At 40.9% G+C, this 12,500-nt stretch overlaps 2 protein-coding genes across 6 annotated transcripts in view; one reads left to right on the forward strand and one right to left on the reverse strand.

The window, feature by feature from the left end:
* Positions 1–2,514, reverse strand: part of LOC125027184 — an 11,263-nt gene extending 8,749 nt beyond the window's left edge. The window contains exons 1-2 of the mRNA XM_047616101.1: positions 2,225–2,514; positions 922–1,013 (exon numbers count right to left, since the gene is read on the reverse strand). Coding sequence (XP_047472057.1) covers positions 922–990 — 69 coding nt within the window. The 5' untranslated portion in view covers positions 991–1,013; positions 2,225–2,514. The remainder of the gene's footprint in view (positions 1–921; positions 1,014–2,224) is intronic.
* A 9,116-nt stretch (positions 2,515–11,630) lies between these two features.
* Positions 11,631–12,500, forward strand: part of LOC125027173 — a 50,624-nt gene continuing 49,754 nt past the window's right edge. For 2 of the 5 annotated variants that reach the window (XM_047616079.1, XM_047616083.1), the window contains exon 1: positions 11,807–11,946. The gene's annotated coding sequence lies outside the window, so the exon portion shown is untranslated. The other 3 variants (XM_047616082.1, XM_047616081.1, XM_047616080.1) reach the window with 3 other exon arrangements.

Here is a 12,500-nt window from a genome sequence, read left to right on the forward strand (position 1 = left end):
ACAACAGAGAGATAACTGTCAGTGGTTTTCCTTTATTACTAACAATGGAAAAACAGATTTATGATCAGTAGTGTCATTAAGGGTGGGTGTCCAGGGTTTCATACTTAAATGTTACTTGACAGCCATGCATCTGACTGGAACATTATTGTAAAGCACAGTGTCTCACATCTTACATTCATTCTACTTTAAATCATCATGAAAACACTACACTTAACAACTTTGCTGTCATAGGTTGCAAAGTTGGTTCTTAAGCAGGCACCACTTTGTTTACAAAGGGTACAGCTGCATATGAATGAATTTTGTGCGTGTGCGTATGTGTGTGTGTGTGTGCGCGTGCGTGCGTGTGTGCGTGTGTGCATGAGTGCATGTGTGCGTGTGTGCGTGTGTGCGTGTGTGCGTATGTAGATATAGACAGACAGATCCATATATATATATATATATATATATATATATATATATATATATATATATAATTTTGGTTCACTGGTTCTTTTCTAAATTTGTTCATATGGCAGACATCCCTATGCAGCTGTACCCTTTGTAAACAAAGAGGTGCCTGCTTAAGAACTATGGCTATGACAGCAAAGTTGTTGCCCAGAGACAGATGCTATTTTGTCACTGGCCTGCACACAAATTCACCTGTGTAATCCTACCTAAATAAACCACCTGATTACTACACCAAAATATTGATTGCATAATGTTACTCTCAGGTGAACTTTCATCCACTGATGTTAGGCTTTTGTGTTGATGTGGAAGATAGAAAATTAGTTGTTTGATTAATGAATAGTCAATCAAACAGGCTCTCAAACCCTGGCTTCCATTCCAGTTTGACAGACTATTCCTCAGATACTTGTAGAAAAAGTCCTTTCATGCACTATCACATAATTAAAAGGTTATTCATAAAACATGTCCAGGAGTTACCTTTAAAAATGGGAAGTTTCTAACATCTGTCACTGACAGGTTAGGATGTAGTGCTTTCTTCCCCGCCATTAACAGGAAACTCTTTACCAGCTCTGTAAAGAAGAATAATCTAATCATGTATTTTATAGACATTAGTGTGTGAGTATGCATGTGCATGGTAACATCCATAATAATTACAGATGCTTTACATTCTAGAAAGATCATCCTGATACACAAGCAGTGACTCAAATAACTTTGGTGATCCATGAAAGGACACCAAACTGCTGCCATAAATGTTCAAATCCATATGGATGTTTTGAGAAATTTCCTGTGTAGGGTTTTAACCACACACATGCTTAGAAGCATATATGTAGCATGTACCAGATATGTTACCAGGAATATCTTAAACTCATGTATAATGCCATACTCTGGCAAGATAAGAGATTGGAATGGATTCTTAGTTGCAGATAAATCACCACGGCATTCTGGCTGCTGGACTTCTGTGGTGAAGGTCTGTTGGCCTTTGCCAGTGTACCAAAGGTCAGAGACCACCTGAAGGTCAAGTTCTTAAAATGGCTCCTATTTGAAAATAAATCCCCAGGATGGTCAACATGAGCCCTACTATTAATAGGTACAATTTTTTTTAGCATCAGTACAGCATGCAATAACTTACAATAAAGTGACAAATTATTCACAACACTGCTATGATTAACCATGATAACCTCTGGTACCATAGTTTGGCTTTTATTCATAACAATAATATTATTATAATATGTGACAGCTGAGCATTGCAAAAGGCTACAATTTGGGAAATTGGAAACCTAATGAACTCATTAGATCTCCATTTATTAAGGGTTTATCACGGTTGCATTATTTTGTCCTGCTGTTCCTTGTGACTACTTTTATTAGTGAAAATTTAGGTCACGACCTTTGACCTATCGGGATTTTCCCTCCTACTTCTATGGGATCCCTAAGCTTTCCCGGTTTATGTTGACTGGTCGAATTGGTATTAAAGTTATGAACAAAATCTAAAGGAAAAGGGGTTTCCTGGGGGTAAAACTACCTGTACAAATTTGCTACATTCACCATGTCTAAATCAAGATATGATGTGTGAGCCATTTAATCTATTAAAAAATAATAAAAATAATAACGTATGAAAAAACTACACGGTGTTTTGCGTGGAATATTTTAAGTAAAATATTTTGGATATAAATTTGCGTGGCATGTTATAACAAAGACATAACTGGAAAGAATTCTTTAGTAACAACAAACAAATCTGAAGTCAAGTGTCTGTAATGTTCTCTCATTCAACCATTTAATTTACCGGATTTTAGTTTTATTTTTTCAGTGGGCTGCCTCCTCGTCGCTTCGGCTCAGCTTGACAGGAGAGATAAACAATCAGGTGCCAAACCCTTTATTTACTTCATTCCTTCCGGTCCTTCCAGTTCGGAAATTGCCTTGAATAGTGGATTTTCAGTTAGCTTTATGGCATTATTCTTTCTCGGTAGATTGTGGAAACACTTGCACCTGGAACGTGCAACTTTAAATTATGTTAACAAATTTATCTGGCACCACTGGTGGTCAGCTGGTGTTTGTTCGGAGTGAATAGACTGCGTTCGATCACGCGCTCATGACACCGCCAGGCCATGGGCATTTCTGATCGTTACTTTGTACATATCGTGGTTATTTCTTCTTCACGCACTTTGCGTACCTTGTTTCACACACAAACACATGCACGCGCGCACGCACACGCACACGTACACAAACAAACACACACACACACACACACACACACACACACACACACACACACACACACACACACACACACACACACACACACACACACACACACACACACACACACACACACACACACACACACACACACACACACACACACACACACACGCACACACGCACACACGCACACACGCACACACGCACACACGCACACACACACACACACACACACACACACACACACACACATACACACATATATATATATATATATATATATATATATATATATATATATATGATACATATACATAATATATATGTTTTTATAATATATTATATGTAATATATATATCTATATGTCTATACATCCATACATATAATATATATATATATATATATATATATATATATATATATATAATGAAGATTTAAATTAAAAGTTAAGGACCACAACCGTCGGAGATCAAAGCTTCGACTCGAGCGAACGGACACACGAACCCATCATACCACAGAAAATACCACAAAAATAATTAAATGAACCGAAATTTTCCCTAATCCGGAGGCTTCGCTCCCGGACCCTCTACCGGTTGCCATATTTCATTATCATCAAAATAATGATAACAGCTTCACTATAATAATGCTAAATGTCAAAACTATCGTGTTCACAGTGGCAAAAAAAAAAAAAAAAAAATCCCGCTATATAAGGAATAGGTTACTGAAAGATGAAAGAAAAAGATATAGGCCAGTATAAGAAAGGGGGCACGAGGATTAGTCGATATAAGGCAAAGTCTCAGAATGTGAACAATATTCATGCTCACATCGGCAGACTATTTATAAGCGGGGATGCAAAGAGTTTGAGAGCGTGAATTTCTGTGGAAGTAAAAACAATAGTCTCTGGGCTGCCGACCGGTCCTATTTCAGCTATTTTGAACTGTATTATCTGATCATAGACGGACACTTACAACGGTGGCCAGACATGTCTGATTCTCTATCTCTGTCTCTCTTTGGAGGAAAAAGAAGCAGCTAGGCGTCGGTGGCCGATGGTAGATTGATGCTTGTATGTTATAAATGTGATATGTACAACCTACCATGTTTTGGAAAAACCCAGCCTTAATCTGGTATTCTATTTGGTATTCATACTCTGTTGGCCGTGCACTAGCTTGCTAAAGTGGTGGTCCCTGCCTCGTCTCTGTGGAGCTGCTAGTTCCATAGCTGTCACTCTGTCTTGAGACATAGACTGAATGACCACTTCATTCAGAATTTTTCCCCTGGAAAGCTCTGTTGATCGATCAGTAAACCCGTTCACCCGAATACCAACATTATCAGACATCCAGTTAAGAAAGACACGTATAGGAGATAAATCTCTTTACTTATAGTGACTGGTGTTCAGTTGGCGTACTGGCTTTGGTTTCTCAGAAATCACTCTGTATGAAAACATGTCCCTTCCTCTGGTAAACATAGGCTTAGGCTCTTATAAAGGTGACAGCTTCTAAATGTACTAAGGCATTATCTGCTACTCGAATGAAAGCTACTTTGTCCCTTTGTGGGTTATCGGATCCATCTGTGATATGTGTCATACTACCTAGAGGAGTAATCCATCACCTCACCACTAGTGCATCCAACTGGGCTCAGGTTTGTGATTTTCTGCACTCCATCATCCGACAGTATCCCAGTCAGGGAACCTTTCCTGTGTGGGAGGATAATCCGCTTCCTCTCGGACAACTGCAAAGCCAGTGACTGCAGTGTGGGTTATCGGATCCATCTGTGATATGTGTCATACTACCTAGAGGAGTAATCCATCACCTCACCACTAGTGCATCCAACTGGGCTCAGGTTTGTGATTTTCTGCACTCCATCATCCGACAGTATCCCAGTCAGGGAACCTTTCCTGTGTGGGAGGATAATCCGCTTCCTCTCGGACAACATGGAAACAGTTCATTATTCAACATGACGGCAACCTTCCATCTTCCTCCTCAGTGCTTTGGAGGCCCTGTTCCATCTGGTGAAGGTTGGGTGCTGACGGCGACTCATGTGGCGCTGAGAACCTGTGGGTGCCAAGTTTCGCTAGGGCTCTGAAACCGGCTCTGTTTTTGGGCCTCTCACGGTCCAGACCCTTTCATAATTGTCTGGAGCAGGCAGAAGAGTATCTGCCTGTTCCCTCCCCCTCTTGTAGAGCAAACGTCCCTCATGGTCTCGCAGCTTGCCAGGCATATGTGTTCGCCTTTCTTCACCCCAATGCAGCCAGAATGAGGCCTGAGTCTCTCTTACTCTTCATCTAGAGTTTGTAGCTGAGGGGCCGCGCTAACGGTCTTGTAGTCATCCCAGTGTGACTCATGGACAGCTGCCACCATAACCTACGTCTGGTGGTCGCTTGCTGGAGGTATCTGGTCCTTGTTCCAAGAGAAAGGGACATTTCTCCTCTCCCGCTTTGTGAGAATAATTTGCCAGTTGACAGTGGCGATTGTCATAAAACACTAATCTATGTACATTTATATGGTATGATCCTAAGTTACTGACTCATTATTCTGTAGCTATATGGTGGACAGATTAAGTGGAAAAATATTGCTCGGTTCTTTGGGATCTTACATCCAGGAGTATTAGACTACCCAGCTCTTTTATCTTTAGCATTGTTTTAAGTCTATTATCACAGTCCTCACATTCATCTTCGATTCTATTTCTGTCACTTCATATAAGATTTTTCTGTACTTTCAATGACCTACTATATTTAGGGGTGCAACAATAATCTATATCCTTTATCAAGAAGAACCGGTCCTGTAATATTGTTGAGTTTTGTTTAGCGTAGATAAAAAAAAATCACTCATATACAACGTACTAGCAAGAAGATACAAAATATACAAAAAATAATTTTCTTCCGGAACATATGCAGGAGTTATTTTCTTCCCATCTAATTGATGAGGTCCTATGGGCCTCTGATGCAGTGTCCAAAGTGAGTGTGAATGAATTGTTCTTGCCACAGGTAAGAGTTCATGGTTATCTAACCCAATAAATATTTTCATATTTCCTGAAGGATTGGAATTTTCTTTATCTTTATACCAAACTGCCCATACTATTGCAAACAACCTCCTGATGTCTTTGGGCAAAATTGCCAGCCGAGCCAATGGTTTAGTGGAACCAGCCACCTTCCCGATCCCCATCCCTTTGACTTCAAAGCAGCTAGAACCTATGTATTACAATTACACAGGGCTCACATTACACATGTACATGTGATTCATTATCAGAATTCCCGGGAATGGGCAGGGTAGTGTATAGATGGCATCCAACAATACCTGTTTGCCCAATAACATCTTTATTTCACGTACGACCACACTGCAGGGACACCCTTCTTGGTTTAGATAGATGTGGATGTCGGTGCAATGCCCTCAGTCTTGGATGATAAAGGCCTAGATTATACTCTGACCTCACTCCTATGACGAGAAGTCTGAGTGATGCAAGATGCAGTCTGGTGACCATAAAGAGTTACAGCATTGTCTGGGTACATTAAACACCTACAGGTGCTTTATATCAGCTTGCACAGCTACACTAGAAACTCTAAACTAGCTATTGACTGCATTGATAAAGAAAATTCAAATGTCTGCTACAATATTGGTTTCCTTTAACCTGGACACTATCGTGAGGGCAGTAGACATTGCAGCTGGAGAAATACTGGCAGCCTACTCAGAGGTGAAGCAATTCCATCGTCACATTGATAGTATTTCACTGTCTTTACAAGCCATAAGTGCTTGTCATTTGTGCATAACATATTGGAAATGAGTTTGCTCAGGGAAACTAGACAGTTCATTGTTCATTTTCCATCCAAAATTTAGCCTTTGAGAGGTAGTGTCTATCATGTTCTAATTGTGTTCTCTAAAGCAAAAGTTGTCATAGGAGTGAGGTCAGAGTATAAGTTACACAACTCTTCAGACCTTAACTGATAAGCCTTTGACTCCACACAGATACTAGACGATGGGCTTCAATGATGGCAGACTTATCCATGTATATCTTCAGGATTCTGAAAATCTGAGGCTTATCAGATATTTCCACTGGCTGCTTTGACTCATGACTCCAGAAGAACAGCTTATTAGGTTCATAACACCAGCTACTGAAGAGTGAAGGAGTCTGTGAATAGAGTCATGGACCATTTTGTCTGGCCCGGGATGGAGATGCAGGATGGACAGAGGAGTGCTTCTAATATCTGTACACAAAAGATCAACTGTCACACAAAGACCCAACCACAAGATTTCTGCACATACAATTTTAACTGCAATAGCTGCAAGTTCCCCTCCTTAACAACAAGACAGCTACATGGCTCAGACTTTTATATCGACATTGGTCAGTCGTTTCAAAATACTTGAGATCATCGTAACCGACTATTGCAGTCTAGCAATAGATGTCCAGGGTTTTAGGAACCAACAGATCCAGAACCACAATATACTATGTCTCCTCAAATAACATGGTAAAGCAACTGAATAGTGAGATAAACGCATGCCTAGCAGCGAGTGACTGAAAGCCAGGATTCTGCTACTCCCGTCATCTTGCTGAGCATCCGAATTATAAGGCGAAGACCAGAAACAGCAGCTTTCAGCAAGACAATAAGATGTCGAGGGAAATCACAGTAGGTATCCATAGTCCGATTTAGGACAGCTGCTGTTCCACTGCGGGGGCCCCAAACTTTGAAGGATGTGTTCATTGGAGGCCCCAAGTGGCCGGGAGTTACACCGAGTTCATTTCCCAGGTGTTTTTAAAGACTATTTCTACTCAGAGCAAGGACCCCGATCTTTCCGGTATACAGTATACTTGGTTATAAATGAACATTTAAACAAATGAAATCATTAACCCGTTGAAACGATTACAAAATACAAGTACATGGTCGGTAGGACTCCACACATTTAAGTGTGCAATTCTCTTCCTAAGCAGCTTGCCAGCTTAGTGGCATTAAATGTGCATTGTTTGTTGGTGAGTTGTCTCCCGAGCCTGATCCATAGGTGGCATGGCATTCCTAGGCCGTTCGCTACAACGTCGCAACAAACCATATAGCCTCATGGGAAGAACTTCCCTCCTCCCCTCTTTATGCTATCACGCAAACCAAGTTCTGTCTGATACCAAGCTACTCATATCTGATACTCCAGTTCATTTATGACTAATAATGCCTATAAATACAACAAAATATGTCTCATGCCAGCCACCATGCATGAACATATTACATCAGAGATCCCCAGCCTTTGCACCTTGGAGGAACGATATTCAAAGGAACCTCTATGTAGAGTAAATTTAGTACAATGTATATTGTATATTGTAATGACTGACACGCACAAGTATGTTGATGTCTGGAAAGTGTTTGTGACGTATTTTTGAGTAGGGATTATGAATTATGATTTACGATCACTGTCGTTTTGTAATAGCGGTTGGGAATCACTGTTTTACACTGTCCCCAGTGTAGCTCCAAGCAAAAGTGGGTTGTGGGTTATAGGCCAGTGCATCCACATACTGAGTTCCTGGGGCTTAGTCCCAGTTACCGCTAACCAGGTGACCTGCTTGGTGTAGGTGGCTTGGTGGACATCCATGGAGCTTAAAGCCCGCCCAGCTTGCTAGTTGGGAGGGGAATTTACCCTCTCTCAACTTCTGACGGATAGGTCAGTCAGGTATACACAGACATAAATATGTGCATATGTGCATATATTTGTTTCTCTATCCTTCTCTATAATTTAAGCATCAAACCTCTTGCAAATGCTTATGCCGTGCAAAGTGGCAAAGAAACATACAATAATGCAATAGCGATGGAGAGATAGATATCTAGAAAGATATGGTGATAAAGATATATAAATAGATATGTAGTGAGATTTTAGAGATCGGAGCATAGAGGTATATCGATAGAGAGCTATACTGAACGAGTGAGATAAAGGGATTTATGGCCAGAGATACAGAGATATACAGTATATGAAGATATTGGGATACGGATAGAGAAATTTTGATGAAGGATTAAATAGAGAGCTATAGGGAATGAAAAATAAAGTTTAAATTAGAGTTTAATACTAAGGACCGAAAGAGAGAGCAGGATTTCAGTGATAATAAAAGGTTTCCCCAGTTACCATCGAGTGTCAACTGGCAGAGTAATTGACCAGCTGGCATTTGGGTTGTGACCCTCCGTGCAGAAAGAGACAGAGTGAATTAAGCATTTTGGACTGAACATCTCAAATCCACAGCACAGTGTAGACAGTGAGACCATTAACCTGCTAAACATACTGTCCTCTTGATATAACAGTGGTTCTTAATCTGGGGGTGCAAGTGATTTGTAGTGGTGGTGCGATCCCAGTATGAATGCTACTTCTACGAAATCCTTAGGTAAAAAATCCTCTTAATTCAGGAAGAATGTTCAGTCACTTGGTTGCAGATTTGAGAGTGGGATATGTAAACAGGCTAACTAGTGAGGAGTGAGTTGAAGTTTAAAAAAATTAAATCCACTGCCATGAATGATCATCGGACACAAGAGGAAATCCGTTAATAACTCACTTCTGAGCAAAAATGACATTTCAGGGAATAAGATAAACTTCTATAGGTCGGTGCCGGGAAATTCCTTCCTGTTCGTAAGCTCACAAGGTGTATAATGGAAGTTCCATGACATAACAGCCACAGGGGTATTGAGAGGCGCCTGTCTATGTATTATCGTACCATAGGCCAAGTCCGATAGAGTCTTTTAGTCGTTGTTGTGAAGAGTGGAAAGAAGGATGCCTTAAAGGTCAAAACAGTTAAGTGGCCCATCACACCAGAAAGATCCCTGAGTGTCCCAGAAGCAACCCTTGTCATGGATGATTACAACTCTGAAGTACCAGAATGTGTGTGTGTGTGTGTGTGTGTGTGTGTGTGTGTGTGTGTGTGTGTGTGTGTGTGTGTGTGTGTGTGTGAGTGTGTTTGTGACCGCCGAGAGGGTTGGGTAGGCGGACCGACTCCTCAAGCCGGAAAATTGTATATGCATTTTTATTGTCTCTACTTTACTTTCTGCATTTTGAACTATATGTTAAGTTAAATGTAAGAGGATTTCTTATCATGTAAATTTACGGACTCACTTTCAGAGCATTATGGTGTCGCTGTCGAGCAAGGGACCCGCATCCAACCTGTCTCGGGTCGGCAAAATAGTATCCAGAATCCCAAGACTGTCATCAATATGACATGCATAGTAAGATTCTTCGCAATATGGGTGATGCATTTGAGGTCAGAATGTCGCCTCGTGAAAATTACAGAAGATAGGTAGGTAATTAAATATGCAAGGCATATCAAACGCAGAAACGAAAGTTTATTTCATACCATCAGAGAAGGGTTTCGCATATATAGATTATTATTCAAAGAACTGAACCGAAAGCGGCTCGCAACAACATAGTTGGGTCTCTATTGTGTATGTGTAGACTTACGTAAATTGTGTAATACAAAGTAGTAAAGCCATGAGTTTTTACATAATGACTGATTACCACAACACAATTACTTTTTTTCTTTGAATTATTTTATCATAATTGTGCATACATAACTGCATGTATACAATATGTATAATTATGTGTATGCAGGAGAGCGGGGTTTTGCATACGGTGCAATTAACATACTAACGTATTCTTCCACAGTGTTCTCTCTTTGAAAGCTAATGAATACCACTATATTATTAATGAATAGACGAACAGTAGGGTAATGAAAAATGTTTGAAAATCACTGGTGATTAGTACCATTATATCGCGAGATGTCTTATATAATTGAGATGTTGAAAATGTGCTCTTCCATGCCTCTTACACGAAGTCCGAAGAAGGTGCGGCTTTACTTCCCAGTTAACTCCGAACGTCAACTAATGACGTATGTAGTGTATATTAGACCACGTGAGTGGATACAAATTATCTATACGTATGAAAGCCTCGCTGTTTCTGAATATATACAACACAAAGAATTTTTACCTGGGAGGCGCAGCTGAAATTTAGCCTTTTGTCTCAGCCCATTGCTCCTCAAGGGTGCTGGGGTTGAACAGGAGGTGGACATGTAGAGGTCCTTAGACGATAAGGCTGAAGGTTAAAAGTAAACAGGTATTAAATACAACACACTGGTGTTTAATGTGTGCAACATACACCAAATAAAAAATGAGGTGAAATGAAAGGAAGTCTTTTGAAGATCTCTCACAAGTAGTCTCTCTAGGCCATTAGCTTTCACACCAATGAATTTAGAAACATTACTTTTGTTCTCTCAGGCAACGCACAAAGAAATTCATCCTCTTGTTACAACAATATGCCCCGTTAAGTAAAATAAACGAATGGAAACAAAAACAATACGATTTTTCAATAATATGAAGTTGCGTATCATTAAACACACATTAAACCCGTTTTCATTGTGTTTGCAACACGGGATAAAAGTCATAACGCGAGTCATATTGATTTCTGGGCCGAGCATCCTGACGTGGGTAAATAACCTGTGGTGCCAGCATTTTACTCGACTGCTGTTCGCTTCTCAAGACCCGATAATTATATCTGAGCAAATTCCAGCAGCTGAGGTTATCCCAAGAAACCTAAGCAGAAAGTGCAAGGTCATCTTATTCAATAAAAGCAGCCAGTGTTCGTCTTTAAGATGTCGTATCTTTTGCGCACCCAGAGTATAAGTAATTTATAGCAGTATGATGTTGGGATCGTTGCCTTGCTGTTACCCTGGGAACGTCCAAGTCTATTCATAACCACCAACCACGTCTCGTCGATATCTGTAATGTCTACCATGCCTCGTAAGAAACTACATCTAACCCTGTCAATAAAGTTAACGAACCAACATTGTACGAAACACTATCCTTTCCCCCGCCTCCCATGATTTCCTGGCCGTTCCCTCTGAACTGCTGGTTGCATGAGCGCCAGAATGGGATAATTTGGCGCAGATGCATTTAGTTGAAGCCGGAGTGCGCACACTCGGACGGGAGTTGTTACGGCCAATCCGCGAGCGCTGCCGACGCTAAGGGTGGTTAACGACAGCCCGCGTCCCGATCATTGAGTCATGCTTGCATAATTAAACCATTTCATTGACATGTTCACTATAGCCCCATCGCTCGCCGACACTGTTGTAGCTCGCAGGCCCCAAGTATAGCATTTTTAAAAGGCATCGTGGGAAACCTCCTGTTAGCGGAAAAGAAACAGGAAAATCTGGTATGAGCGAACGAACGAACATAGTCGTTCGCCGTAATTGTGGACTTGACGACTCAGTTCCACCTTGTTGGATTGCGCTGTCCTTGCGGGCCATCGTTTGGCGACACTTTTGCCATTTGCACCTTTAACATGCGGTGTTAGGTGTGCCGAGGTTGGTTGATTAGTGTTAAATGTGGAAATATGTGATTTTAAGTCACGTGATGGTCTGGGCGGTTTGTTTACATAGGGTTTTAGATAAAAGGTGCAGCCCAGGTGATTCTCACCTGGCCGCTTTTGGACTGGAATGCGCCCCGATTTACCAAGTGAATGGCATCATTACGCAACATTTATGTGCAAATGCTTGTTTGACTGATTAGTAAAATCTCCTAACCTGTACATGCCGCATGTGAAACATGTGAGAGAACAGAAAAGTGAACGAAAACAGAGGAAATTGTTGCATTCGCTTGTGGGAAAATGTCAAGGGTTGTGAACCAGTTTGGCAATGTTCATAAAGCAATGGAGGCATTGCCATATCCGCACTAAGTAGTCTGTTGCAGTGACAGATGGTTTCTCATCCCGGAATAACCAATGTTGGATATAATTGGTGGGTTTTTAATAAAGCTTTAAGGGGAAATATAAGTAGAAACATGAAAAGCAGGCGGGAGAGCAGGAGAGCTATTCACAAACACGTCTACCAGTTACGACCAGCTGTGGTAGCTAGATAGT

This window comes from Penaeus chinensis, chromosome 7, assembly GCF_019202785.1.
Source record: "Penaeus chinensis breed Huanghai No. 1 chromosome 7, ASM1920278v2, whole genome shotgun sequence".
Classification (NCBI taxonomy): Eukaryota; Metazoa; Arthropoda; class Malacostraca; order Decapoda; family Penaeidae; genus Penaeus; species Penaeus chinensis.